At 40.9% G+C, this 24,693-nt stretch overlaps 1 protein-coding gene across 1 annotated transcript; it reads left to right on the top strand.

Moving 5' to 3' along the window:
- The first annotated feature begins 7,496 nt into the window (after nucleotides 1–7,496).
- LOC144709173 (pleiotropic drug resistance protein TUR2-like) lies at nucleotides 7,497–13,771 on the top strand. Its single transcript, XM_078582606.1, has 21 exons — nucleotides 7,497–7,880; nucleotides 7,971–8,091; nucleotides 8,176–8,264; nucleotides 8,338–8,422; nucleotides 8,544–8,703; nucleotides 8,781–8,857; nucleotides 8,937–8,987; nucleotides 9,069–9,461; nucleotides 9,544–10,142; nucleotides 10,237–10,397; nucleotides 10,483–10,586; nucleotides 10,669–10,825; nucleotides 10,909–11,013; nucleotides 11,084–11,172; nucleotides 11,361–11,693; nucleotides 11,775–12,065; nucleotides 12,163–12,246; nucleotides 12,360–12,721; nucleotides 12,800–12,971; nucleotides 13,091–13,345; nucleotides 13,436–13,771. The coding sequence occupies exons 1-21, from the start codon at nucleotides 7,549–7,551 to the stop codon at nucleotides 13,694–13,696; spliced, it is 4,281 nt and encodes a 1,426-aa protein (XP_078438732.1). The 5' UTR covers nucleotides 7,497–7,548; the 3' UTR covers nucleotides 13,697–13,771.
- The last annotated feature ends 10,922 nt before the right edge of the window (nucleotides 13,772–24,693 follow it).

Below are 24,693 nucleotides of genomic sequence, written 5' to 3'. Positions count from 1 at the left end.
AGGGGTCCCTGTCTGGCATAATAATTTGGAAGATACTGATTTGGAGAACTTATTTGGATTTGTTGAAGCCTATGTTATATGTCCAAGTACTATAGAACATCCATTCTTGCCATATAAGGACAAGTTTGGTACTTTAATCTTTCCTACAGGTAGATTCATTGGAGTCTTTTATAGCAAAGAGTTGAAGTTCGCACGTAATTTAGGTTATGAGATAATTCCTCTTAGGGGCTATTTGTTTGAGAAAAAACCTAGTCCTTTCGAAGTTTTCATCTTAGACCTATATAAAAGCAGACTCGAAGCTAAGAAAAAAGGTGATGTTCTAATGACATATTTTTATAAAATACTAATGAACTCACTCTATGGTAGATTTGGTATGAATCCTGAAAGTACTGTCACGGAAATCTGCAATAAAAAACAATACAAGGAATTGATAATGAAAGACACATTTCAATCTGCAGAGACACTTACCGATCATTACTATATTGTGAATTCCATTACCAATTGTTACTCTCTAAACGACGATGACTGGAAAGCTCCTAAGATGTCGGCTGTTCACTTGGCAGCTGCTATCACGGCTTATGCTCGTATTCATATGTATCCACACATTGCTAGATCAGACTGTTATTATACTGATACTGACTCCATAGTTCTAGGAAGTCCTCTTTCTGACGATTTAGTATCTTCTACCGAATTGGGTAAGTTTAAACTAGAAAACCATAAAAAGAAAGGTATCTTCTTAGCACCTAAAAGCTACATGTTGGAAATAGAAGATGAGGGAACTATTCTTAAACACAAGGGGCCTGCTAAAGATTTAATCACTGCAGATTGGTTTAAAAAGCAATATGAAGATCCATCTATAACAAAGCAGATGTCCACTGAAGCCCATTTCCGAATAGATTGGAAAAAACTACAGATTGGAAAGAAGAATATGAACATAAGACTAGGACTACCAAAGAGTTCGAAAAGAGAGAATGTCTATGATGCAAATGAGGACTGGGTAGGCACACGCCCTATAAATGTCGTTGACCTAAGAACTCAAGATGCTAATACTATTCTTAAATATGAGCTATTTACTAAGAAGAAGCCCTGATAAATCTACCCTTTAACTTAATCCGACAAATGCTAAAAATAGACTGTAATGAACAACCCCGCTCAAACTGAATCCGAAAGATCGACAAGGTGGACTAGCCCCTTTCATCACTCCGACTTACTTATCTTTGGTGGAGTTATAGGTGTATTTGATTTATAGGTGTATTTGATTTTTTATAGGTGTGTGTTATGTGTTATGTGTTATGTGTTATGTGTTATGTGTTATGTGTTATGTGTTATGTGTTATGTATACTATTATATGTGTCTTTTCAATACTGTATTATTATAATAGGTGTGTTTGAGTTATAGGTGTGAGGTGTGAGGTGTGAAGTGTAAAGTGTGAGGTGTGATTTATAGGTGTGAGGTGTGAAGTGTGGAGTGTGAAGTGTGAAGTGTGAGTTATAGGTGTGAGTTATAGGTGTGTTTGAGTGTGAAGTGTGAAGTGAGGAGTGTGAAGTGTGAAGTGTGAAGAGGGAGATATGGAAAGAGAGGGAGAGAGAGGGAGATATGGAAAGAGAGAGAGAGAGAGAGAGAGAGAGAGAAAGAAAGAGAGGGAGAGAAAGAAAGAGAGGGAGAGATGAAAAGAGAGAGAGAGAGAGAGAGAAAGATAGATGGAGAGAGAGAGAGAGGGAGAGAGAGCAAAAGAAGGGAACAAAAAGAGGGAGAGAGAGCAAAAGAAGGGAACAAAAAGAGGGAGAGAGAGCAAAAGATTGAAAAAGAGAGAGAAAGAGATGGAAGGAGAGAGAGTGAAAGAGAGAGGGAGGGAGAGATATATCGAAAAGAGGGAGAGGGAGAAATGGAAAGAGAGAGAGAGAGAGATAAAGAGAGATATAGAAAGAGATGGAAAGAGAGAAAGAGAGAGAGATATATATATAGAAAGAGATGGAAAGAGAGAGAGAGAGAGATAAAGAGAGATATAGAAAGAGATGGAAAGAGAGAAAGAGAGAGAGATATATATATAGAAAGAGATGGAAAGAGAGAAAGAGAGAGAGAGAGATAAAGAGAGATATAGAAAGAGATGGAAAGAGAGAGAAAGAGAGAGAGAGAGATGGAAAGAGAGAAATAGAAATATATGGAAAGAGAGAGAGACAGAGAAAGATAGGGAGATAAGGAGAGATGGAAAGAGAGAGAGAGAGAGGGAGTGATGCAAGAAAAAGACAGACAGAGAGAAAAAGATGGAGAGAGAGAGAAAGAGAAGAGGGAGAGATAAAGAGAGAGATAGAAAGAGATGGAAAGAGAGAGAAAGAGAGAGAGATGGAAAGAGAGAAAGAGAGAAATAGGAAGATATGGAAAGAGAGAGAGAAAGAAAAAGAGAGAGGAGAGAGAAAGATAGGGAAACAGAGGGAGAGATAGAAAGAGAGAGAGACAGGGAGTGATGGCAAGAAAAAGAAAGATAGACAGAAAAAGTTGGAAAGAGAGAGAGAAAGAGAAGAAGAGGGAGAGATGGAAAGAGAGAGAGAAAGAGAGTGCTAGGGAGGGATGCTAAGAGAGAAAGAGAGAGAAAAAGATAGAGATGGAAAGAGATAGAGAAAGAGAAGAAGAGGGAGAGAGAGAAAAGGAGAAAAAGATAGAGCGGGAGAGAGGGAGGGAGAGAGATGGAAAGAGAGAGAGAGAGAGAGAGAGAGAGAAAGAAAGAGAGGGAGAGAGAAAGACATGGAAAGAGAGAGAAATAAAAAGACTGAGTGAGAAAGAGAGAGAAAGATAAGGAAAGAGGGAGAGAAGAGATGAAAAGACAGAGAGAGAAAGAGATGAAAAGAGAGAGAGAAATGTATTGAGAGAGAAAGGGATGAGAAGAGAGAGAGAAATGTATTGAGAGAGAAAGAGAAGGAGATGAAAAGAGAGACAGATGAAGAAAGAGAAAGGGATAAAAGGAGAGAGAGAAAGAGAGAAGGAGATGAAAAGAGAGAGAGATGGAGAAAGAGAAAGGGATAAAAGAAGAGAGAGAAAGAGAGAAGGAGATGAAAAGAGAGAGAGATGGAGAAAGAGAAAGGATAAAAGGAGAGAGAGAAAGAGAGAAGGAGATGAAGAGAGAGAAAGAGAGAGAGATATGGAGAAAGAGAGAAAGGGATAAAAGGAAAGAGAGAAAGAGAGAAGAAGATGAAGAGAGAGAGACAGAGAAAGAGAGAAAGAGAGAAGGAGATGAAGAGAGAGAGAGAGAGATGGAGAAAGAGAGAAAGGGATAAAAGGAAAGAGAGAAAGAGAGAAGGAGATGAAGAGAGAGAGAGAGAGAGAGAGAGACAGAGAAAGAGAGAGAGAGAGATGGAGAAAGAGAGAAAGGGATAAAAGGAAAGAGAGAAAGAGAGAAGGAGATGAAGAGAGAGAGAGAGAGATGGAGAAAGAGAGAAAGGGATAAAAGGAAAGAGAGAAAGAGAGAAGGAGAGGAAGAGAGAGAGAGAGAGAGAGAGAGAGAGAGAGAGAGAGAGAGAGAGAGAGAGAGAGAGAGAGAGAGAGAGAGAGAGAGAGAGAGAGAGAGAGAGAGACAGAGAAAGAGAGAGAGAGAGATGGAGAAAGAGAGAAAGGGAGAGAAGGAAAGAGAGAAAGAGAGAAGGAGATGAAGAGAGAGAGAGAGAGAGAGAGAGAGAGAAAGAGAGAGAGAGAGAGATGGAGAAAGAGAGAAAGGAATAAAAGGAAAGAGAGAAGGAGATGAAGAGAGAGAGAGAGAGAAAGAGAGAGGGAGAGGGAGAGAGGGAGCGAAATGGAAAGAGAGAGGGAGAGAGAAAGAGATGGAAAGAGAGAGTAAGATAGAAAGAGAAGGAGAGAGAGGGAGAGATGGAAAGAGAGAGAGAGAGAGGGAGAGAGGACAGATGGAAAGAGAGAAAGAATGAGGGAGAGAGAGGAAAAGATGGAAAGAGAGAGAAAGAGGGAGAGAGAGGAAGAGATGGAAAAAGAGAGAGAAAAAGAGGTGGAAAGAGAGACGGAGAGAGAAAGAGATAGAGAGAGAGAGAGATGGAAAGAGAGGGAGAGAGAAAGAGATGGAGAGAGAGAGAAGGAAAGAAAGAGAGAGAAAAAGAGACAAAGAGATAGAGAGAGATGGAAAGAGAGAGGGGGAGAGAAAGAAAAAGAGAAATGGAAAGAGAGAGGGAGAGAGAAAGAAAAAGAGAGATGAAAAGAAAGAGGAAGAGAGGAAGAGATGGAAAGATATAGAGAGAGATAGAAAGAGAGTGAGAGAGGGAGAGATGAAAAGAGAGAGAGAGGAGAGAGTGAGAGATGAAAAGAGAGAGGATGGAAAGAGAGAAAGAAAGAGGGAGAGTGAGAAGAAGACATGGAAAGAGATAGAAAGAGGAAGAGAGATGAAAAGATGGAAAGAGAGAGAGAGAAAGAGATGGAAAGAGAGAAAAATAAATGGAGAGAGAGAGATGGAAAAATGGGGAGACAGAAAGAGATGGAAAGATATAGAGAGAGATAGAAAGAGAGAGAGAGAGGGAGAGATGAAAAGAGAGAGAGAGGGAGGGGGAGAGAGCGAGAGATGAAAAGAGAGAGGATGGAAAGAGAGAAAGAAAGAGGGAGAGAGAGAGAGAGAATAAGAGATAGAAAGAGGAAGAGAGATGAAAAGATGGAAAGAGAGGGAGAGAGAGAAAAAGATGGAAAGAGAGAAAAAGAAATGGAGAGAGAGAGAGATGAAGAGAGAGATGGAAAGAGAGAGAGAGAGAGAGAAAGAGATGGAGAGAGAAAGAGAGACAAAGTGATGGAAAGAGAGAGAGAGAGATAAACAGAGATGGAACGAGAGGGAGAGAGAAAGAGCTGGAAAGAGAGAGAGAGAGAGAGAGAGAGAGATGGAAGGAGAGGGAGCGAGAAAAAGCTGGAAAGAGAGAGAGAGAGAGAGAGATGGAAGGAGAGGGAGAGAGAAATAGCTGAAACGAGAGAGAGAGAGAGAGAGATGGAGAGATGGAAAGAGAGAGAGAGAGAAAGAGATGGAGAGAGAAAAAGAGTTGGAAAGAGAGGGAGAGAGAGAAAGAGATGGAAAGAGAGAGGGGGAAAGAAATGGAAAGAGAGAGAGAGAGAGATGGAAAGAGAGGGAGAGAGGAAAAAAAGGGGAAAGAGAGAGAGGGGGGAAAGAAATAGAAAGAGAGAGAGAGAGAGAGATGGAAAGAGAGGGAGAGAGAAAAAGAGATGGAAAGAGAGAGGGGGGAAAGAAATGGAAAGAGAGAGAGAGAGAGATGGAAAGAGAGGGAGAGAGAAAAAGAGATGGAAAGAGAGAGAGGGGGGAAATAAATGGAAAGAGAGAGAGAGAGAGAAATGGAAAGAGAGGGAGAGAGAAAAAGAGAGGGAAAGAGAGAGGGGGGAAAGAAATGGAGAGAGAGAGATGGAAAGAGAGAGAGAGAGGTAAAGAGATAGAAAGAGAGAGAGAGAAAGAGATGGAAAGAGAGGGAAAGAGAGGGAGAGAGAGAGAGAGAAAGAGATGGAAAGAGAGGGAGAGAGAGAGATGGAAAGAGAGGGGGAGAGAGAGAAAGAGATGGAAAAATGGAGAGCGAGAGAGAGAGATGGAAAGAGAGGGGGAGAGGGAGAAAGAGATGGGAAAATGGAGAGAGAGAGAGATGGAAAGAGAGGGGGGGAGAGAGAAAGAGATGCAAAGAGAGGGAGAGCGAGAAAGAGATGAAAAAATAGAGAGACACAGAGAGAGAAAAAAAGAGATATAGAGATGGAAAGAGAGAGAGATGAAGAGAGAGAGAAGGAAAGAGATGGAAAGAGAGAGAGAAGAGAGAGAAAGAGATGGAAAGAGAGAGAGAGAAGAGAGAGAGATATGGAAAGACATGGAAAAAGATGAAAAGAGAGGGAGAGAGAGAGAGAAAGAGAGAGAAAGAGATGGAAAGAGAGGGAGAGAGAGAGAAAAGATGGAAAAAGGTTGAAGAGATGGAAGGAGAGGGAGAGAGAGAGAGAAAGAGATGGAAAGATAGGGAGAAAGAGAGAAAAAAAAGAGATGGAGAGAGAGAAAGAGATGGGAAGGGATAGAGAGGAAGATGTAGTTTTTTCGTAATTTTTGAATTTAGGTAAGCCCCACTAGCCATCTACAAACTGGAAAGTATTTAATTTCGAGTTTCTAGCGCCCCATCTATTCGCACCAAGGGTTTGATGGTCCCGGTCCGTTCTGAATTTTTAGCAATGACCTAAACCTTACTTATTCTTCAGTCCAGTTCTGGTATGTTTTTGTTTGGTCTTGGTCTGTAAGGTTTACTGGTCAATGTTAAAGTGAAGGTAGAAAATTTATGTTGATGGTTATGTTGAATATCCACATAACAAGCTTTAGAACTGCTGGTAATAAATGCCCCTTCACCTCCCTTTCCTTCTTCCCTCCTCTCACTCAATCTCCCTCCCTAGGTCTTTATCCCTCCACAGCTCCTTTTTTTCATGGAGAACTATTGGGGAGAATAGAGAAGGAAGAAACATTCAATAGAGAAAGAGGTTTTGATGGGTTCTTGCAACCTGCATTCAAAGAACTCTACATGAAGTGGGTGCCTGCAGATGGTGAAATATATGTCAGTTATGTTGAGCTCAATACAAACTCTCTAGCAAGTTGGTTTAATATCTTTATGAAAATTTTTAAAAACATTAAATAAATACTTAATAACTTACTTATGGTTCGGATCCAATTTGACCCTTTGACCTGCTCAACTAATAGGTACACCCTTAAATGAAGTACCTACTCTCCTGGTTCGGTCAAACTGGTATTCCCTGCTAAGTGTCCAAGCTTATTTACACTCAGACGCGTGATCCCTTAGGGGACGAGGCTTAACGGGTTCTTGGCAAGTTTGGTTAAGTATCGTGAGATGGTTTTTAGGGGACGAGGCTTAACGGACGCGTCCTGCCCCGACTCTCGGAGCTTCCCACGTCTTCCTATCCAGGGACGTGCACATCCCTGTCACAGACTCCGCAGTTCCCGTTCCATTCGTTCTATTTTGCATCCACAACCGGCGGTCTTCAAGAGTAAAAGGGCCGGCGAAAGCAGGATTATTGCGCTGGCCGCTGGTCTATATCATGAAGCCCTCCCCGCTGCCGATTCCTCTCAAGCCAGAATTTGGTCTCCTCTGGCGAAGCCACGGCTGAGGAAGAAGGAAATATTTCACGCCCCCGGAGAAGAAAAGAAGCATGCAAATGGAGAAAGAGAGAGAGAGATGGTTAGAAAGATGGAGAGGAGATTACCGAGGAAGAGGAATGAACTGTGCCTCTCTCTTGTTAAAAAAAAAACACTATCAAAAACAGGGATTCACTTGATTCTACTTCAAAAAGTAAACTCTTCTCAGAAAATGAGAGGCATTTAATCATGCTTCAAAGGAAAGATAAGATCTCACCGAAACACCAAGCGGCCACGGAGCTTGACATGACATTAAACTGTGAAGTCGTGGTCACCCTTAGTGTACTTCACCAAACCTTAATAAACAAGAGGAAACCGGGCCTACGGCACTTCTGGGTGTAAATTGAGCCAAGGAGCGAGCGAGGAGGCGTAGGCGCAACTGATCAGAGATGGAGATATCGTCGTCCAGAGCCGAGAGCTTCCGGGATAGCATGAGGCGGAGTGTCTCGTCGTGGCGCACGTTGAGTAACAGAGACGTGTTCGGAAGGTCGAGCCGAGAGGAGGACGACGAGGAGGCGCTGAAATGGGCGGCGCTCGAGAAGTTGCCCACCTACGACAGGCTGAGGAAGGGGATCATGACCGGCGAGAAAGGCGAGATCCAGGAAGTGGACATCCAAGGCTTGAATATCGAGGAGAGGAAGAATCTGCTTGAGAAACTTGTCAGGAACGCTGAAGAGGACAACGAGAAGTTCCTCCTCAAGCTCCGCAACCGCAGGGAGAGGTGAGGAATTCTCCGCAACCTCTCTCTCCCTCTCCCTTATGTTCTATATGTATGTATCACTGGTTCTCACCCTACTGCGGTCGACGCCAGAGTCGGGATCGAGAACCCCACCATCGAGGTACGGTTCGAGCACCTCAACATCGATGCGGAGGCCTTCGTCGGCGACCGGGGTGTGCCCACTCTCCTTAACTACTTCTCCAACAAGGCTATGGTGAGTACCCAGCCAGGATTGTCTTCCACGCTCTCTCATAATCCGAATTCGAGAAACTTAACCCTCTCGACTATCTTGATACAGTGGCTCTTGAGCTGCGTCGGCCTCGTGCCAAGCGGGAAGAGAGCCATATCGATCCTCCGCGACGTCAGCGGAATAATTAGGCCCTGCAGGTTCGGTGAATTGGTTTTCCCCATCGTCGCCGTAGATGCTGGCCGTCTTCGTCCTCACTTCGTCTGCGCGCAGGATGATGTTGCTGCTGGGGCCGCCGGGATCTGGGAAGACGACGCTGCTCCTGGCTCTCTCGGGGAAGCTCGACAAGGAGCTCAAGGTCTGCCCTCAAACGAACCAACGACGAACCAATGAACAAATGAGATCACTGAAACATATTCGAATAGACCGCGGACACTAAAGTCTCTTCATTACGCGTTCTGTTTCGGAAATTCTAACAGGTTTCGGGGAACGTGACCTACAACGGGCACGGGATGCACGAGTTTGTTCCCCAGAGGACATCTGCTTACATCAGTCAGCACGATGTCCACATCGGAGAGATGACCGTCAGAGAGACGCTGGCCTTCTCCGCTAGATGCCAGGGCGTGGGTGCTCGTTATGGTAGGTCTCCGATCCGAGGAGCCCAAGCTTTTCTCTATTTTTCCTTCTGGCTGATCTCACGTCCCTCTTCTTCACAGACATGCTAACGGAACTAGCAAAGAGAGAGAAGGAGGCCAACATAAAGCCGGACCCCCACGTCGATATGTACATGAAGGTAAGAGAGCAGACTCTCTCTCCCTCTCCATTCTCTTCCTCTTAAACTTTCGTCTTATTGGTTATTCTCCCATGGGCAGGCCACGTCCGTGGAAGGGCAGGAGAGTTTAGTGACGGACTACATCTTAAGGGTATAGATCGGTCTTGAGGATCGGAGGGACTTCGTTCCAAAAGGGCTATGGCTAATCGATTGACGTGATTTCTGCGCACAGATCCTCGGGCTGGAGATATGTGCGGACACCATGATCGGGGACTGGATGATCCGCGGCATCTCCGGCGGGCAGAAGAAACGCGTTACGACAGGAGAAATGCTGGTCGGGCCGTCCAAGACGCTATTCATGGACGAGATCTCTACGGGGTTGGACAGCTCGACAACCTACCAGATTGTGAATTCGCTTCGCCAGTCAGTGCACATTCTCGGGGGCACGGCGCTCATCGCTTTGCTCCAGCCGGCGCCCGAGACGTACGACCTCTTCGACGACATCCTCCTCATCTCCGACGGCCAGATAGTCTACCAAGGCCCCCGCGAGAATGTGCTCGAGTTCTTCGAGTCCATGGGCTTCCAGTGCCCCGAGAGAAAGGGCGTCGCCGATTTTCTACAAGAGGTGAGCCGATTACTGCTTCTTTCGACCTCTGGCCAGCGACGAAGACATCGCAGCGCTCACTCGAATTTGGCTTTCTAAACAGGTGACCTCGAGGAAGGACCAGGAGCAGTACTGGGCGCGCAAGGACCAATCTTACCGCTTTATCCCCGTCAAGGAGTTCGCTGAGGCGTTCAAGTCCTTCCACGTGGGCCGCAAGATAGAGGAGGAGCTCAGTACGCCATTTGACCGCTGTCGCAATCACCCCGCGGCGTTGACCAAGTCCAAGTTTGGTGTCAGCAAGATGGAGCTTCTTCGAGCATGCTTTGACAGGGAGTGGCTCCTCATGAAGCGCAACTCCTTCGTCTATATTTTCAAGGTTGTACAGCTCTTCTTCCTGGCGCTGGTCTCCATGACCGTCTTCATTCGCACGAAGATGCATAGGAATGGGTTAGAGGACGGGACCATCTTCCTCGGTGCCATGTTCCTGAGCATTGTCACCCATTTGTTCAATGGCTTTGCGGAGCTCGCCATGACCATTTTCAAACTACCCGTTTTCTTCAAGCAACGAGACCTCCACTTCTACCCGCCATGGGCATACGCGTTGCCGACTTGGATCCTCAAGATCCCCATCTCCTTCGTTGAGTGCGCCGTCTGGGTCGCCATGACCTATTATGCTATCGGCTTCGACCCCAGCGTCATCAGGTGAGAATTGTGGCATCAGAAAAAAACAAATACATCCTCCTTCGATTGATTGACCTCAAGATTGGGCCCGCTCCTCCTCTCGCCCATTCCGCAGGATGTTCCGGCATTACTCGATCCTGGTTCTGGTCAGTCAGGTGGCGTCCGGCCTCTTCCGGCTGATCGCCGTCATAGGCAGGGACATGGTCGTCGCGGACACCTTGGCCGCCTTCGTCCAGCTCGTGTTCCTGGTGTTGGGAGGCTTCCTCATTACGAGAGGTACGTTAGACTTTCTAAAATTCCCGTGATTTGCCCCTCCGACAGTTTCAATCTAAGTGGTAGCCCCCCTTTTCTCTCACTGCAGAGAAACTCAAGAAGTTTTGGATATGGGGATATTGGTCTTCGCCGATGATGTACGCGGAGACCGCTATCTCGGTGAACGAGTTTCTCGGACACAGTTGGAGTATGGTGAGGAGGGTTTTTATTCCTCGCGTGCTCGCTATTGTACCGGAAAGTTCTTCCTTTCAACAGGTTTGGATCACCAATGTAGGTCGTGGATGTCACGGGGCAGACGCTCGGGGAGGCGTTCCTCAGAATCCGAGGAATATATGTTGACAAAAACTGGTATTGGATTGGCGTGGGAGCGCTGATTGGATACACTCTCCTCTTCAACGTCCTATTCATCCTTTTCCTTGAATGGCTTGGACGTGAGTTTTTCACCGGACGCCGAGATATTTTGTTTCTCAACAAACCAAAAGATCATATATGTCCTTTGACCCCAATCCTGCAGTGGGAAAGGCCCAAGCTACCATCTCAGAGGATACTCTCAAGAAGAAAGAAGCCAACAAGACCACTTCAAATCTTGAGGTTGTGGACGGATCTAACGAGACTAAAAGTAAGTTTCCCCTCATATTATTATTATTATTATTTTCTTCTGTTTGTTTCTTAGTTTTTGGAGTCTAAAGATGGAAGTAGGAAGAAGGGCATGACGCTTCCTTTCACTCCTTTTTGGCTCACCTTCAACAATGTGAAATACGCGGTCGACATGCCACAAGTGAGAGCTCCCTCTCTCTCTCTCTCTCTCTCTCTCTCTCTCTCTCTCTCTCTCTCTCTCTCTCTCTCTCTCTCTCTCTCTCTCTCTCTCTCTCTCTCTCTCTCTCTCTCTCTCTCTCTCTCTCTCTCTCTCTCTCTCACTCTCTCTCTCTCTTGAAATCATGGACTGATGAAATCATGGACGCGCAGGAAATGAAAGATAGAGGCTTAACAGAAGATAGGTTGCTTCTACTGAAGGGGTTGAGTGGTGCGTTCAGGCCTGGGGTTCTGACGGCTCTGATGGGGGTGAGTGGTGCGGGGAAGACAACCCTCATGGATGTCCTCGCTGGAAGGAAGACCGGCGGCTACATTGAAGGAGACATCCGCATCTCTGGCACCCCCAAAAACCAAGAGACCTTTGCCAGAATCTCCGGCTACTGCGAGCAAAATGACATCCACTCCCCCCACGTTACCGTATATGAGTCCCTCCTCTACTCTGCTTGGCTTCGGCTCCCTAGGGAGGTCGACGAGAAACAGAGAAAGGTTGCATGTCTACTACTCCGTCAAAATCCTTATCATTCTCTTAGGCAAAAATGGCTGATGGGGCAGTTCATCTGGGTCCAGGCGTTCGTGGAGGAGGTCATGGAGCTTGTGGAGCTGAACTCGCTGAGGGGCTCAATCGTCGGCCTCCCCGGTATGACAGGGCTCTCAACAGAGCAGAGGAAGCGCCTCACAATTGCCGTCGAGCTTGTTGCCAACCCCTCTATCATCTTCATGGATGAGCCAACAACCGGGCTCGACGCGAGGGCTGCGGCCATCGTGATGAGGACAGTGAGAAACACTGTTGATACAGGCAGGACAGTAGTTTGCACCATTCATCAACCCAGCATCGACATCTTTGAAGCCTTCGACGAGGTTAGTGTCCTGGAGGGGAGTTGTGGATATTCTTTATTTCTCCACAATGAGTCACCTTATGACGACTTTTGGTTCTTTTTTTTGTCTGCAATTGCAGCTCCTCCTCATGACACGAGGCGGAGAGGAGATCTACATGGGGCCGTTGGGGCATGAGTCCTGCCACCTAATTAAGTACTTTGAGGTGACGTAGGCTGATAAACCTTTTTTCTTTCTTGTTCTATTTTATCTATCAAGATAGGGCCAGCACGCTGACACATAATCCACCATCCCGTGGGTTTTCACTGCATGAAATAGAGCATTGAGGGCGTGAGTAAGATCAAGGAGAACTATAACCCTGCAACGTGGATGTTGGAGGTGACAACCACGACGCAGGAGGAGATGTTGGGAATGAGCTTTGCTGAAGTGTACCGAAACTCGGACCTCTACAAGAGAAACAAGGCGCTGATAAGCGAGCTGAGCTCTCCACTCCCAGATTCCAATAACCTCTTCTTCCCGACCAACTTCTCCCAGCCCTTGCTGGTACAGTGCTTAGCCTGCCTTTGGAAGCAGCACAAGTCATACTGGCGGAATCCATCGTACACTGCCACTCGATTCTTCTTCACTGCCATCATGGCTCTCATCTTTGGAAGCGTCTTCTGGGACATCGGCAAGAAGAAGTGAGAAATCCGTGTCTCACTACCCTTTTATCTCCTCTCCATGGAAGGATCTGACAGAACTAATGGCTGCTCTGGCAGGGAATCCGCGATGGATCTCTTCAACGCCATGGGCTCTATGTATGGTGCAGTCCTACTCATTGGGATCCAGAATGCTCAAGCGGTCCAGCCGATTGTGGATGTTGAGAGAATCGTCTTTTATAGAGAGAAGGCTGCTGGGATGTACTCAGCCCTTCCGTATGCTTTCTCCCAGGTGGGCATTCGTGTCCATCCCCCAAATATGATTTTCTCCCCTAATCCTCATTATTATGTTATTACTCTTTTGTTATCCTCTTATGCCTCACGATCCCCGTTGTCATCTCTACACTATAGGTGCTGATTGAGGTCCCGCACATCATGGCGCAAACCATCATATACAGCGTGTTGGTCTACAGCATGATTGGCTTCGATTGGACGGTGGCTAAGTTCTTTTGGTTCTTCTTCTTCATGTTCTTTGCCTTCCTCTCCTTCACCTTCTACGGCATGATGGTCGTTGGAATGACACCTAATAGCGACATAGCCGCCATCGTCGCCGCCACCTTGTACTTCATCTGGAACATTTTTGCCGGCTTCCTCATCCCACTATCGGTAATCTATCAGAAACCTTAATTCATTGTCATGTCTTGCTCACTTTTTTCTATGGAAATATCTCACTGAGATAAATGGCTTGCCGGGCAGAGGATCCCCATCTGGTGGCGGTGGTACTACTGGGCGTGCCCCATAGCCTGGACCCTTTACGGGCTGCTGGTATCGCAGTTTGGGGAGTACACAAACACATTGGATGGTGGGGATGAGAGCGTCAAGGACTTTCTGAAGAGGTTTTATGGCTACGACCATGACTTTCTTCCAGTGGTCGCCACCATGGTTGTCATCTTCCCCGTGGTCTTTGCTTCCGTCTTCGCCTTCTCCATCAAGGTTCTCAACTTCCAGAAGCGATGACCTTCCCGCTTCCACTTGTTCTCTCCAAGACGCTTGTTTAGTTATTATGAAATGTTGAATATTATTTTTATGTCATTTTTGAAATATTATGAAAGACTAAATAAGACTAGTTTGAAGTGCGCGATAAGAATCACGTTCAATAAAAAGTCTAAATACAATGTCGGCAAAGAGAGAGGACCAAGCTGGAGGGGAGTTACGGAGGGGAGAAGATGACCACATGTAACGGAAAGACAGGGATCTGTGTTTTTTATATGAAGTGAATGCGACGAGAGAGATTTTTTTTACCCGGTGAAATCTAATCATAGGGCATCATAGATTAATTAAATCATTAAGGATAATAATAAATATAATACCTAATTCTTTCTTGATTTAATCTGATGCAGGAAACATATAAATAGTATTCAAGGTTTTGGATTCAGTTGTACTTTAAAATCAGAAATACGAACTCAAGGAGTTTGTGATATCATAATTTACTACATATGACATCTTATTTCAAATATTGTATAAAGGGAAACCAGTGGATATTTTACGTGCAAGTGAACATCGGTGTGCTTAAAAAATAATTCATAATTGATATTCCAGAATGAAGGTATTAATTTGAAAAGTCTTGAGAATAAGGTTCTCTTGGATAAATATTGTGTAATTGACATCTCGATTATTTCAGTTGACGATTTTAAATTATTCAAAATATGACCATGAATCAATTTTCTGAAATTATTATTTTGAACTGTATTTTTGACCAAAAGATTTGATATTTATTGAGTTAAATTTCGTTGTAACTTGATATGGATAAATAAGTATCCGAATTTCTTGTGGATTATACATGTATTGATTAATGGACATTTATTCATAGAAATTTGATATATTTAAGATTAAAGCTATTGGTCAAGATAAGCATCTATTGAGATTGGTATCAATTGGGTTGATTGAGGTTTGAGTACTCTACAATTCAGATATCAAATAAAGACAATAAATATGGTAATTTTTTCTCTTAGTTTATCTTTTAAATACTTCATCCAATTCTATTTTTTTTAATTTAATAAAATAAGATGTTTGATTCATGATATAGAGAAAATGAAAATAAAACTAATTTACACTCTTTTATTGTACAGAGAAAGCCCTTATAATAATCAGACACCATGATATTTTCTCTTTTAATTTCATTTAATTAATATGTTTATTAAAATTAAAATGATCATGAATGCATCTTATTTAACCTTAAAATATTTACTACATTTTTAGAATAAAGTTCTAATTTTTCCCACTTTTCGTTATTTTTTAGGAGTTTTCTGACGAATGCATTCATACATAAAATAATTTATAATTCAGAAAATATATTTTTGGATCAATTTATGAGAAATTTTTATTTGAATAAAATATAAAAAAAAAATTTCCAATTATTGGTATTATTTAGAATTTTCTGACACTTAAGCTATAAAATGTTACTGAGTCAAAAAAATAAACTTTCTGAAATATTTAGTATTTCTAAGGTTTGAAACAAATATTATATGAAAAATTGCTCTCCAGGTGTTCCAATACAATTTATTTGGATTTAGGAAAATGGTTTATTTATGTATATTATTTTAATGATACTTTTTATAAACAAGATGTAGCCAATAGATAAAAGTATTTTCGTAATAAATGCACTTATCCATCTTTAAGGCATGAAGACACAGCAGTGTGGGATTTAATAAAGCAAAAGGGTGAAAATTAAGAAATCTGATGATGTGGCAGACTTTAATGTGACGTGAAATTTCGAATCATAGGATGATGAAATCATTGGGACCATTTTAGAGAGACTTAGAAGTCATATCAACCCAGAGTTGGAAAACATGCTACTTGTAGTTTTGATGCAAAATCTTCAGGAAATTTGAGGATTCGACGTCACGCTTACTATCCCAATAAGGACAGACAAAAAATCTTGATTTTTAAATCAAAATCAAAATATTTCTCACTCCTCAATCAGAGCTTTTTTGTCTAAAGATTTTGGGTTTCCGCTCATAACACACTCATTCAAGCTCTTAAAGTCCTGAATTTTTTTTTAAGTTTACTGGGAACATTTAAATCTATTGGAAAGGATCCAAAATATCATTTTTCTTGGATAACTCGTTTTTTTTTCAAATTAACTTCTGAGATCCACGTATGTTTACTATTTTTGAAATCTTATTTTTGTTATCATTTAATGAACGATTACTATTTTATCTCAGGTTAAAATTTTCATCTCAATGATGTGTGTCTTTTGATATGCATGTTGGAATATGAAACATATTATAGTCTTGCGCGTACACTCTAACAAGTCACGATGTATGATCTTTTTAACTTCTCCCCAAGGTATACACCATCTGATCGTTTGATGAATCAGGTGATTGAATGACCATGATATCTGCCACATCACTACCTCCTCACTCACGCTTGATATTTGGGTCAATCGACAGTCCAGTTGACATGGATGATGTAGAAGAATGGGATAACACTTGTGGAACTTGGACTTTTTTCAAATAGAAAATCTCAGTCATCATAAAGTGAAATGGCTGGAGGGCCAGCTCTGTGGCAATCTGATCAAATCAACTCTGCATTCAATCATCCCAATATGATCGCACTTGATCAAGCCAAAATCACTTGATCCTACTACCCTTATCTGATGGGCATGATCAGGTTGATCAGCCTGATCCAACCAACCCTATCTAGTGCTATCCCCGACCCAAGTGACCATTGTTGAGTAGATCAGATTGACCCGATTGATCATCTACCTATCATAGTTAGTCAAGTCTTCCCACTTGCCCCAACCACTCACCAGTGGGCTAACCTTCATGTCGGCACTAATCACGGTGGGGTCAAGCTTCCTTACTACACGAATCACAAATTCAACCTTCCTAATCTGACTAACTTTAGTCTAGACCCGAATAATCACGAGAAGGTCAATCTTTTCAACCTGATTAAGCATGGTCAGGTTGACCTCCCTGACCGTACTAACCATGATCTGATTGAGATACATATTTTGGCCAATGTTGATTGGGTCAACTTACCTAACTAGCATGATCATCATCATGATGCCTTGCTACATCTGATAGTTGGCAGACATGTTGCATCATTTAGTTTAGTAAATATTGAGCAAGTGGATCTCCCCCATGCGACCCATGACTTGCTGAGTAACTTAGATGACTTGACTATTGACCTAGTCAATTTTGATAAAAACATTGAGGCTATGACATATGGACCCATGGAGACAATTAATGTCAGTACTACCACTATTGATGTTGTCATTATCATCACAGACCATTGCTTATGCTGACATGACTTTTGCACTTTCAGACAATGCAACCATGGACATCGAGAATATCATTTTGCTGGTACAAACATCGTATATCATACTCTGAAGCCACTATCAAGTTGGGTGTGAGTGGGAGATCTACAACTACATGTATTTCAAACCCCATTCAACTTTTCATCGGGCCTATGATTGTAGCCCACACGATTTTATGTGTAGTGACACATGAAGCAAGCACCTCACAAATGATATCAGATCATAAACTCTCAAGGATCATACTACATCTTGCCTATGTTGATACAATTCATATACTTTGATATACTGAATTGGATGAGATGAGACTTGTCTTGTTCTCCAAATGGGGTTTCACAAATAGCATCCCTTTCAGTTCTCCCTAGTGGTGCAATTTTTCACCAAATATCTTCTCATCAATGACATTTTGGAAATGTATTAGGCCACATGGAAATTTATGGGCCTAGTGGTCAAGCACATGAAATTAGAAGATCCACTATGCGCTCCGATTGTTGGATAACCAACACATAAGTTAGATCAAATAATCAACAATCCCACCATCCCTAAATGGATTGGTTTCCATAGACTAAATTCCCATCTCCTCACTCACAGTGCCCTTGAGGCATTGGCCAATGTTGTTGTAAATTTTATGTTTGGGCAAAAAGACATAAGATTCTTCAACCGCCTAAAGTATGCATTAGTATGTGTTGAGGATGACCTATTGGCACCTCTCCACTATATGATCTTGTTCAATTATGTTGATGAGCTGATACATCAACCTATTATACATGAAATAACTACCATGATTATATGCACCTTGCACTCTCCCGGCCCATACTCTTCATAAAGATCTAAAAGTGATGACCCAACTTTTGTTGGGATCTAGAGGCCTTGATCTGGATGAACATAAGGATTCCATCCAGCATACGACTTATAACAAAATCATAAAGACATTAACTAAAATATGAAACTAATCACCTCTTAACGGATCACATCTAGGATTTCTTGGATCCTTCATTGGGACCATTTGAGCTGCTCTTGTGTGCAGCCTTTAGAGGTATCCGCATGATCCTCAGCATGTTGAATCTCCTCCACCTTTGTAAGCTCCATTCAACCTTCGTCGTCGTCCTTATGCCAACCCGATCGCATCGATAATGGAGAGGAGGTGTAGGGAGAAGGAAGAAGAAGGGAAAGGCCACTAAAATATTTTGGCCTGGGTGAATTTCTTTCAAGGTCTTCCGCTATTCATAAAACTCTAAACTTAAGTATATCCTAAAATTGCCTAAAAGACCACTTTCATGTGACCCTCTAGGCCCATGTATCAGTCTAGTTAATGACTAGAGTAGCCCAATAACCTTTATTGGCCTTCCAAACTAATTAACTATATCATCATCTAAATAAATTAATGTCAGATAAATTTATCCCAATCAATAGGTTGAGCCTCCAACCCATGGAGTGCCAAGTTACACCTGGTGCTCTAGAAGATACAAAGGAGTGTGTATTCACTTAGTCATGGAACTTATTTGGCATCGGTTACCATGTACATATCGTCCCTCATCCGCTTGATGCTTCAAGGATGACTTAGGGTATGGTCAACTGTCTAACCCTAATCAATCATCAGAGTTAGTATTGATGTGTTTAGAAATCATTGAAGAACTCATATCCAATATTTCAGTGACTTGGCCAAGGTTTTATTGCATCGTCTTCCTTGAATTGTCTCCTCTTATATTGAGGGTGGATAATCCTAGCTTCATCACTTAGTCATGTCCATGAACTTCTTAATGCATCTAAAATAAATTAGTTTATAATCCCATGATTAGAGACTCGTAAATCATAGTCAAAGTATAATTTTCCATCTACAAGATGTCTTTAGTGTCTCAAGTCTAAGAATTACTTATGCAAAGATGATGTGAATCAACCTGATTGAAAGTTTGGTACAATAACATTCAGGGATTCGTATGGATCAATTCAGTGAACACTTTTAGCTAAAGAGCCACACTATCTATCCATAGTGTTTCCACACTAATGGCTATGAGACTGGCCATACTTATCATATGAGTGAGCCTAGATAGTGTTATTCTATCTAGATAGGTCAATCTCGTTTTCGAGTATCCTTCTAATAGAAATATTCACAACAACCAGTTAAACATAAGTAACATTCATATTATGATCTCATCATAACTTAATAAGTTTGATCATATATGCACGGGCTTCATTATAAGCTTCACACGTGCACTATAATCAATGTGTTCTATTAATGGACATGGAACAAGATATGCAATGTGTGATTGGTTTAATGGCCACATATATTTCCATAAACTTTCACATACATCTATAATCGTCTTGCTCCCCTATTAGAAATGAGTATATTTTAGAGGCAAGGAAAATAACATAGTGTTATAGTCCTGTCAAAGTGTTCTTCAATTGTTATTTCATCACAATCGCCAGCATCGCATCCACCCACATCCCCACCAATTATTTTTAGGGCCTTACCTTGACCTTTCGGAGCTTACACCTCTACCCAAACTCATCTTCCCCTCAGTTTGCTTCACCAAAGTTACATCCACCTTAAATACCATATTCTAGGGAAGAGCAATTGCCTATCGGCACGCCTCTATTCCTTCCTTCATTGAGCAAGGAAGAGATGATTCCACGGATGATTTTGAAGATACTTTGGGGGATACTTCCAAGGAGAATGGAGGATTGACATCCATAGGACAGGATAAAAATGTTAAATCCCTGTCTCAAAAGTCGGATGCTTATATGAACCCTCTTAGGGGACATCATTTAAATACCTCACCAATTCGTCATATCTACATCACCCAATTGATGGTGCATCGATTCAGCAGGTAAGTTCCATGATATCAAGACTCATTTAGAACTGTGGAGGGCATGGAAACCCTCTCACTCCATGACACCTCATGTCTTTCATCAATAAGCATAAACTTGGAATATTTGGGACTCTTTAGCTGATGATCACCTTAGAAAATTACAATTTCCTAAGAAAAACTTTTCAAATGGATGATCTATACTGTCATTTTTTGAATAAAATTTTGCAAGACAGCCTTACACACTCATAGTTATCTATGCCTCTCATCAACATCTAGGGTGTGAGGCATTACAAGGGAAACTCACACGTCATATTCATGGTCACCCTTAGTTTTTAATCTCCCCTGGTTTATTGCAGGAGATTTGAATTTGATTGTAGTTAATGTATGCCATGATGGTCGACCCCCTAAGGTTTGATCCATGTAAGTGTTGAATGACATTATATACCATATGTCACTCGTTCAGCTGCCAACTATTGGTGAAATCAATCTCAGGTTTACAATCATATGTATGAGAGTCTAGATCATTGTTTTCCGAACACCACTGCCCTAATGAAATGCTCTATTATAGTAATAATCCTATCTTTTTATTACTTTGATCACTCACCAATCCTCCAATATAAACATGAGTTTTAAAGTCCCCATGTCTAATTTGCTGATGCTTATATTAGAGATGATCATTTTTCTCTCATGATAAATGAAAACTCCACTAAATTATTCACTACCATGCATAACAACCCTATCGCACCCTCCTTTTTCATCATGGTAAAATAGGTCCTCAGTCAATAACTCACATAAATGATCACTAAGGGTCTTCATTGTAATGATAGGGCCTCTACATGGACCTATCAAACGATGAAGAGGAGCAAGTCGATGAGGGACTCCACACGTGTCGGCGACACCACACGTGTAACTCACAACTAACACTGTTAGGGTTCTTTAAATAAGGCAGTAGTCGACTGGCTGAGGTCACATAGGATATTCCAAGTAACTGACATTGCGACGGGAGACGGAGATACTCCATCTCGAAGGAGAAGCGCTGAAACTGATTCAGCTAGCCCTTCCTATTTCATTTCAGTTCTACTATTCGTCTCTACATTTCCCCTATCTCTTACAACTTCTTTTACTTTGGAGAAGGGATCTCAGTGTTTGTTTGAACATTGATATTGTGGTTAAGTCTGGTATTTCTTGGTATTTCTTGGTGTTACTAGATTGGGTACATACACATATTTGTACCCTAACACATATTGTTTGAAAAGGGGTTATCATATTATTTTGTGCTCCCTATTCGTGAATGATGTCATCCTCTTACTCATAATTCCCTTATGAGTGCACTTACTACATATAAGAAGGCTTAGACTAGCTCATTAACAATTAAAAGAAAATTTTAATGTTAGACCACTCTAATAACATAAAACACTTTCACCATATCCAAAACCATACTATGTACTCTCAACGATGTTTGCCTTTTGAATAAATTGGATGTCCCGTCTTTGTTGGAATAATACGACATCATTGTTTTGAGATCCTATTGGCGATGTATGTTTACTTAATATTTTGATCCATAATCTGTCATAATACTTTCAGAGTTTTAATAGGGATGAAGTAATAGGATAAATTTAAGGGGAAAACATGAACATCTGTGCAACATCTCATGAGTCATGTTATTGGATAACTAATAATATTCAGGATATAAGATTAATCTCAAACAAAAATTGGGATTTGAATAGAAAAGGGTTGTGAATTTTACCTCAGGGGGACAACGAGATTATGATAAGTCATAAAATGGGTCCACAGGTCATAAGTGGAAACAAGAATTTGATACAATTGTAAGTGGCAATGTTGGGTTCTCCTGCAATCTATGATCTAAACCAAAACTTACCTTTAAAATGAAATTAAAACATCTATATAAATATGTCACCTTTCACAGAATTGAATCCATCATCAAATGGTTAATTGATTTTGTGAACAATTCAAACCAAACAGATATGCAACTTCAAGGTATATTCATGTGGTCCTTTATATGTCAAATTGCATAATCTTCTACTCTATCTGCATCACCATTTTCATTGTGTAGACAACCAAAAGGGTAGGTACCCAGATCAGAGGGAGAAGGAATGGGCCCAAAAGACAACTTTTTCCACGGTTGGTTCTCAAATGAGACTTTATGCCATTCTACACCAATTCAAACATCTTTAATAAAATTGTTACACTTTTATATGTCCTTCAACGTCGATACATGTTTTGTGTTAGTATTTAGGCCTATGTACCCATTTGATTAGTAACTCCATAATCCCAATAAATCTTCATTCCCAAACTCAATTAATAAATCATATCCAATAGAGAGATAACTAATTATGTATTTCTTGTATCTAATTGATAGGTCCATTCACTAATAGCCTACTTTTCACCCCTTCATGTAATATTTATAGCACTAGTTGCCATGTATGTGCAATCAATCATATGTTGGACACTCTTGGAATAACTTAGGGCATATACATATATCGAACAAAAGTAGGCTATTCTAGTTAGGCGTCAATGCATTATGAAGTGATCGTAAAAATCCTTATCTCACATTTTGACGGACATCACCGAGGAATGCATTTCATCATCTTCCTTGACATTGGAATAAGAGGTGGTAAAAACACTAATAAGATGAGGGTTTAATTGGTGTTTTTAAAATAAATTCCACTTGTTTTCTCCAAATTTAGTTTTTATATTCAGGGATTAACACTCTGCACTCTTCCCAATATGGAAATTATTCTTTACCCTGGTACGGGGACCAAGCTACATGGTTCCATAATCCAACAAAAAAGAGTCGTCAAGAATTCTGAAAAATCTTTGGCCACAAACTCTAGATAGTCCAGGACAAGAGACCCCAGCTGTAAATCTTTCTCTCTAACCAAAACATATTAAACTCTTACCATTAATTCTTCTCCACTCGCCTTTAAAATTCTCCTCCTTTCCTTCCAATGTTAAAGTTACATTAAGTTTTTATATCGCCAATCCTCCTCCAGAGATAAGTCTTCCCAACTTTGTTACATCAACCTGCAAATTTAGTGCAATACTCAACTAAATTTTATCTTGATTTCACCTTAATTTTAAAGACCTTCACCACCATTGTCTAAATTCAGAATCAATAAATATTTGATCAAGTGGATTCCAAATATATGATCATCATAGATATCATGCTATTTTTAGTAGTAACTCCTTGTATCTATGTGCTTATATCATTTGAATGTTCATAAATTCATACTATTAAAGATTAAAATGATTTATTACAATTTAAGAATGAATTTATGATTTTGTCTGGATTTTATGGTATTTTAACTTAATTTTAAGACATTAAATCAATTTTAAATTTCATAAAAATTATTTAAGTCAACCTAAATTTTTTTCAGGGTTCACTACATTTATAGAATGATACTACAATTTTTTTGATTTTTTTATGGAATTTTATGACGCTAAATTCATCAAGAAAGTAATATAAAAGTCAGAAAATATAAATTTAAATTTACATATTTATATAAAATTTTTGACTTTCCACTCCAAGACTTGTGTGACACGGTGGCAGTCCGTCACACAAATTGGATGAGAGAGAAATCGGAGGGCTCATATTGCTCATAATTCAAACATTGATACCTAAAAATGCAGGAAGATCTTTGGGGTGAAATTTTGAGGGTATTTCCATCTTTCCTCCTCTATCCATCCAGTATATTGGATCTATAAAAAGAACCTCCCATCCTTGTAACAAAGGCACATTAGGATTTTGTTCCTAATTTTAATTATGGAAGTGTTTTCTCGTTCAAAATTCATTTGGGTATTTTCTTGCATTTCTATAGTGAAGGATCAAAGGAGTGATGTTTAGAACAAGATACATGAAGAAAAGTAGAACTTGGCCCATTGCGCACTTGACGATAACATAAGTGTGATCTTCATCTTTTTCTGACTCATGTTTTTGTCCTTCTCCTAGGATAGGCTAGGTTTTCGATATCATGCATATCCACCATCATCTCTATCACGACCAACAATGGTATCTCTTTCATACTCTGCACTCCACTCACATACATCTTTGGCAGTCAACACCTGGTATTACTAGAGCACGTGCTAACATATTTAAATCATAATTATAAGTATTTTCTTCTAGAAAATTATATTCAAATTTTCAAAATGATTGGACAAAATTTGCATAAATTAGGTTCAACAGGTTTAATCTTTTTTAACCATTGTAGAGTTTAACTATTTTACTTTGAATTAGTTTAACTACCTATTTGAATTACTATATTTCAATTACTTTAACTAGTTTACTATTATTAAATTAGATTTATGTCCTGAAACAAATATAAAATAATCATAAAAAGGATTAAAACTAAATTCCCTTATTCAAAATTAGCTCCATGTGGACTCCACCCTTGCTTGCCCAATGATCATAAGGAAAATTATAAATATTGCTGCATAAACCAGAATTCCTAAGCCACATGTTTAACCCCAATTTCTAGTTCATCAAAGTTAAATTCATAAAAGTAGATATTTTGATTCATGCATATAATTTCAGTCCCCAAAAATTATCATAATTAATTTTCAGCGGTATTACTATAGGAATCATTTTGATTTCTTCGTCTAGATCTAGGCCTATACAACCCAAGATCCTCATGTATCATTTTCTCTATCTAAGTTCTCTCTTCAATATCTCCTTTTATCTATGCCCAAATTGCACGATATTGGGCTTGTTGGAAAGCTCGTCAAGTATTATTTCCAAATCTACCTTCACATCTTACTCTTGATCTCATTTCATCTCATATTTTCCAAATTCTGTGAGACTGTTTGAAATCATATCGATAATCCCTAATTCTATGTGGATTTGACCTCAATTCACGGCTATACAAGTA

Source organism: Wolffia australiana, chromosome 11, assembly GCF_029677425.1.
Source record: "Wolffia australiana isolate 7733 chromosome 11, ASM2967742v1".
NCBI classification, from domain to species: Eukaryota; Viridiplantae; Streptophyta; class Magnoliopsida; order Alismatales; family Araceae; genus Wolffia; species Wolffia australiana.
This window is presented reverse-complemented; position numbering and strand designations above follow the sequence as displayed.

Excerpts from the sequence above, each read along its gene's own strand:
- LOC144709173 (XM_078582606.1), top strand. The coding sequence starts at position 7,549 with ATGGAGATATCGTCGTCCAGAGCCGAGAGCTTCCGGGATAGCATGAGG. Across the intron at positions 9,462-9,543 it reads TCGCCGATTTTCTACAAGAG|GTGACCTCGAGGAAGGACCA; the intron begins GTGAGCCGATTA and ends CTTTCTAAACAG. Across the intron at positions 11,173-11,360 it reads ACGCGGTCGACATGCCACAA|GAAATGAAAGATAGAGGCTT; the intron begins GTGAGAGCTCCC and ends ATGGACGCGCAG.